Raw genomic sequence first — 4324 nt, 5'->3', positions numbered from 1 at the left:
CACACACACCCACACAACCACACATCACAACGCACACACACACACACCACACGCCACACACACACACACACACACAACACACACACACACACACACATACAACACACTACAACACCACACCACAGCACCACACACACACACACCACATACAACACACACACACACGCATCGCACGCACACACACACAACACACACACACACACACCACACACACCACACACACATACACAACACCACACACACATCACACACACACACCACACACAGCACACACCACACATTAACACACACACGACACACCACACACACACACACCCACACACACACAACACACACACACACACATAATATCATATCTTCATCTCTCTCCTCTACGCCCATGCAGTCTGACCGTGGTTTAACGTTAATTCACAGCCGCTGCCGCTGCCGCCAGCCGCCTGGTGCAGTTGTACCCTAGATCCGACCTCTAAATCACGGTTTGCTTCCGCTATATTGCCTGCTGCTCTCTCTCTCTCTCTCTCTTCTCTCCGCTCTCCTCTCTTCTCTCTCTCCCTCTCTGCTCTCTCTCTCTCTCTACTCTCCTCTTCTCTCCCTCTCTCGCTCTGCTCTCTCCTCTCTCTCCCCCTCTCTCTCTCTGTTCTCTCTCTTCTCTCATCTCTCTCTCTCTCTCTTATCTCGGATCTCTATCTCCATCTTTGCCACTCTCTCCGTTTATACTTCTCCCCTCCCCGTCCCCATATACTCTCCGGTTCCTTATCTCTCCCCCCTCTCTCTCCTTTCTTCGTTCTCTTTCTTCCTCTCTATCTCTCTCTCTCTCTCTCTCGCTCTCTCTCTTCTATATAATCTTCTATTCTCTCATCTCCATCATTTTGCCACTCTCTCCTTTACTCTCCCCTCCCTCCCATCTCTCGGTTCCTTCTCTCCCCCCTCTCTCTCCTTTCTTCGTTCTCTTTCCTCTCTCTCTCTCTCTCTCTCTCTCTCTTTCATCTCTTTCTCTCTCGCTCTACTCTCGCTCTGCTCGCTCTCTCTCGCTCTCTCGCTCTCTCTCTCTCTCTCTCTCTCTTCTCTGCTCTCTCCCTCTTCTCTTTCTCTCTCTCTCTCTCTCTCTCTTCTGTCATTCAGCTCTTGCTATCCTCTCTCTCTCTCTTTCTCTCTCTCTCTTCATCTCTCTCTCGTTATCTCTCTCTCTTCATCTCTCTCTCTCTTTTTCATCCTCTATTTTAATACGATGATCGGAATTAATCACCTCGTGAAAAATATTCGCAGAGCAGAAAGACATGCTAATTAGTCGATGCATGGACAGATTCGGTATGTACCGACTCATGAAGAGATGCGTAGAGAAAGCAGAGAACCTGAGGAAAAAGACAGGACTTCTCAGAAAGACAGGATTGCTAAAAGCGAGGCAGGGAAGAGCAGCAGGAAGGGGAACGCCGGATGAAACGGCGAACGGGAGCAAGAAGCCGGGGAGAAGGCGAAGTGGCGAGATGTTGAAAAAAGGAACTCGTCAAGGGCTAAGGGAGAGGGCCATTAGGATGGAGAGGGAAGCGGGCGACGAGGAATGAGATGCAGAAGGCAGGAGCGAGAGAGCTAGATGGCAGAGAAAGAGAGAGAGAGAGCGAGCGTACGCGCCCTCCCACGCGTAGATACCTCGCGGGTCCGTAGGCACGCCACCACCGCACGCGCACACACACGCCACGCACACACACTACGCACACACACACGCACACGTACCACGCACATCGTACACACACACACACGCGCCGCCACACACACGTACCCACGCACACCACACCGCGCGCACACCACACACACACGCCCACACACACCACGCACACGCTACACGCACACGTACACAGCACACACAGCACGCACAACAACCGTACACCGCACTACACACACACACGCGCACGCACGCACACACACACACACACACGCGCGCGCACGCACGCAGCGCACGCACGCACGCAGGCGCCAGCTAGCAGACGCTGAACGCGCTGAAATCCAAATTTCAAAGCTGCACGTCTAATTTCTCGCTCGTGCGCCACGAAGGACGAGAAACCAGTTAGGCTAGACCGCAACTGCACTAACGATGAGGAGAGAGAGGAGGCGGGAGATGCGGGAGAGCGGGAGAGCGGGGAGAAGGGCAGAGGCGACGAGGCGGGGGGAGAGCGGAACAGTGGCAGAGGCGAGGAGAAGCCGGCGAGAGGCGGGAGAGGGAGAGAGGGGAAGAGGAGCACGCAGAGGTGTGATGAGGGGGCAGAGCGGCGTCAGGTCATCGAGAAGGGGGGAGGAGGGGCAGAGGCGGGAGAGGGAAGAGGGCGAGCAGAGGGAAGAGGGTAAGCAGGGGAAGCAGGGCCGAAGACGCGCGGATAGAGGCGCGAAAGAGCGGCGAAAGCGGCGGAAGAGGGGGGAAAGCGGGTAAGAGGAAGAGCGGCGAAGAGGCGGAAGAGGCGGAAGAGGGGAAGAGCGCGGAAGAGCTGGGAAAGAGGCGGAAGAGTGGGAAGACGGGAAGAGGGAAGAAGGGGAAGAGGGGAAGAGGGCCGGAAGAGCGGGTAAGAAGGGCGAAGCAGGGCGAAGAGGGGAAGAGGCGGAAGAGGGGAAAGAGGGCGAAGAGGGGAAGTAGGCGGGGAAGAGGGGCGAATGAGGCGGAAGAGGGGAAGAGGCGAAGAGGGGGAAGAGCGGGAAGAGCGGCGAAGAGGGAAGAGGCGGAAGAGGGCGGAAAGAGTGGAAGCATGGGGAGAGGGGAAGAGGGGAAGAGGGGAAGAGGGGAATAGGGGAAGAGGGGCGAAGAGGGAGAAGAGGCGAAAGAGGGGAAGAGGGGAAGAGCGGGAAGAGGGAAGAGGGCGAAGAGGGGAGGAGGGGACCAAGACGGGGAAGAGGGGAAGAGGGGAAGCAGGGGAAGCAGGGCAACGAGGGGGCAAAGAGGCGGCAAGAGGGCCATAACGAAAGGCAAAAGAGGGCAGAGGCAAGAGGGCAAAGCAGGGCGAAGAGGGCAAGCGAGGGCAAGAAGGGCCAACGCAGGCGCAAGAGGGCAAGAGCCGGCAAGAGGGCAACGAGGGAAGAGGCAGAGGCGCAAGAGGGCAAGAGGCGCAAGAGTGGCATGAGGGCAAGAGGGCCGCAAGCAGGCCAAGAGGGGCAAGAGGGCAAGAGGGCCAAAGAGCGGCAAGAGGGCAAGAGGGCAAGAGGCGCAGAGGGCAAGAGGCAAACGAGGGCGCAACGAGGGCCAAGAGCGGCAACGAGGCCAAGAGGGCAAGAGCGGCAAGAGGGCAAGAGCGGCAAGAGGGCAAGAGCGGCAACGAGGGCCAAGAGGGCAAAGAGCGCGCAAGAGTCGGCAAGAGGGCAGAGGGCAAGATGGGCAACGATGGGCCAAAGAGGGCCAACAGGCAAGGAGGGCAATCGATGGGCACGAGGGCAGAGGCAAGACGGGCAAGAGGGCAACCGGAAAAGGGCAAGAGGGGCCAAGGAGGGCAAGTTAGGCGCAAGCAGGGCAAGAGGCACAGAGGGCAACGGAGGGCAAGAGGGCCAAGAGGGCAAGAAGGGCAAAGAGCGGCAACGAGCGGCAACCAGGGCAAGAGGGCAAGAGGGCAGGAGCGGCAAGAGCGGCACCACGAGGCAGCAGGCGCACGAGGCGCAAGAGGGCAAGAGGGCATACATGGGCAAGAGGGGCAATGCAGGCGCAATGAGGGGAAGAGGGGAATGAGCGGGAGAGGGAAAGAGGCCGGAAGAGGGGAAAGAGCGGGAAGAGGCGGCAAGAGGGCAAGAGGGCGAAGAGCCGTCGGAAGAGGGCAAGAGGGGAAGAGGGGAAGAGGGAAGACTGGGGAAGAGGGAGAGGGGCAAACGACGCCGCGGAAGAGGGGAAGAGCGGGAAGTAGAGGGAAGAGGGGAAGAGGGGAAGCCAGGCCGGAAGACCGCGGAAGAGGGGACAAGAGGGCGGAAGAGCGCGGCGAAGAGGGGTAAGAGGGGAGCAAGGGGCAAGAGCGGGCGAAGAGAGGGAAGAGGTGAAGAGGGGAAGCAGCGCGGATAGAGGCGGAGAGGGCAACGATGGGAAGAGGGACAGATGGGAAGAGGGGCCAACTAGGCGGGAAGAGGGCGAAGCAGGCAGGAAGACGGCGACAGAGGGAAGAGGGGAAGAGCGGGACAAGAGCGGGAAGAGTCGGAAGAGGGCAATGATGGGAAGAGGGCGCGAAGCACCGGGGCAAGAGCGCGGCGAACAGGGGAAGAGGGGAAGAGGGGAGAGGGAGAGGTGAAAGCAGTGGGAATGAGGGGAAGAGCGGGCAAGAGGGGCGAAGAGGGCAGAGGGGAGAGGGAACAGGGGAAGAGGCGG

At 58.9% G+C, this 4324-nt stretch overlaps 1 protein-coding gene across 1 annotated transcript; it reads left to right on the top strand.

The window, feature by feature from the left end:
• The first annotated feature begins 3100 nt into the window (after positions 1-3100).
• LOC106820119 (otolin-1-like) lies at positions 3101-3700 on the top strand. The gene has a single exon (XM_014824671.1). It carries the CDS (start codon positions 3101-3103, stop codon positions 3698-3700), a length of 600 nt encoding a protein of 199 aa, XP_014680157.1.
• The last annotated feature ends 624 nt before the right edge of the window (positions 3701-4324 follow it).

The sequence above is a fragment of the Priapulus caudatus genome, unplaced genomic scaffold (assembly GCF_000485595.1).
Source record: "Priapulus caudatus unplaced genomic scaffold, Priapulus_caudatus-5.0.1 Scaffold7248, whole genome shotgun sequence".
NCBI classification, from domain to species: domain Eukaryota; kingdom Metazoa; phylum Priapulida; class Priapulimorpha; order Priapulimorphida; family Priapulidae; genus Priapulus; species Priapulus caudatus.
This window is presented reverse-complemented; position numbering and strand designations above follow the sequence as displayed.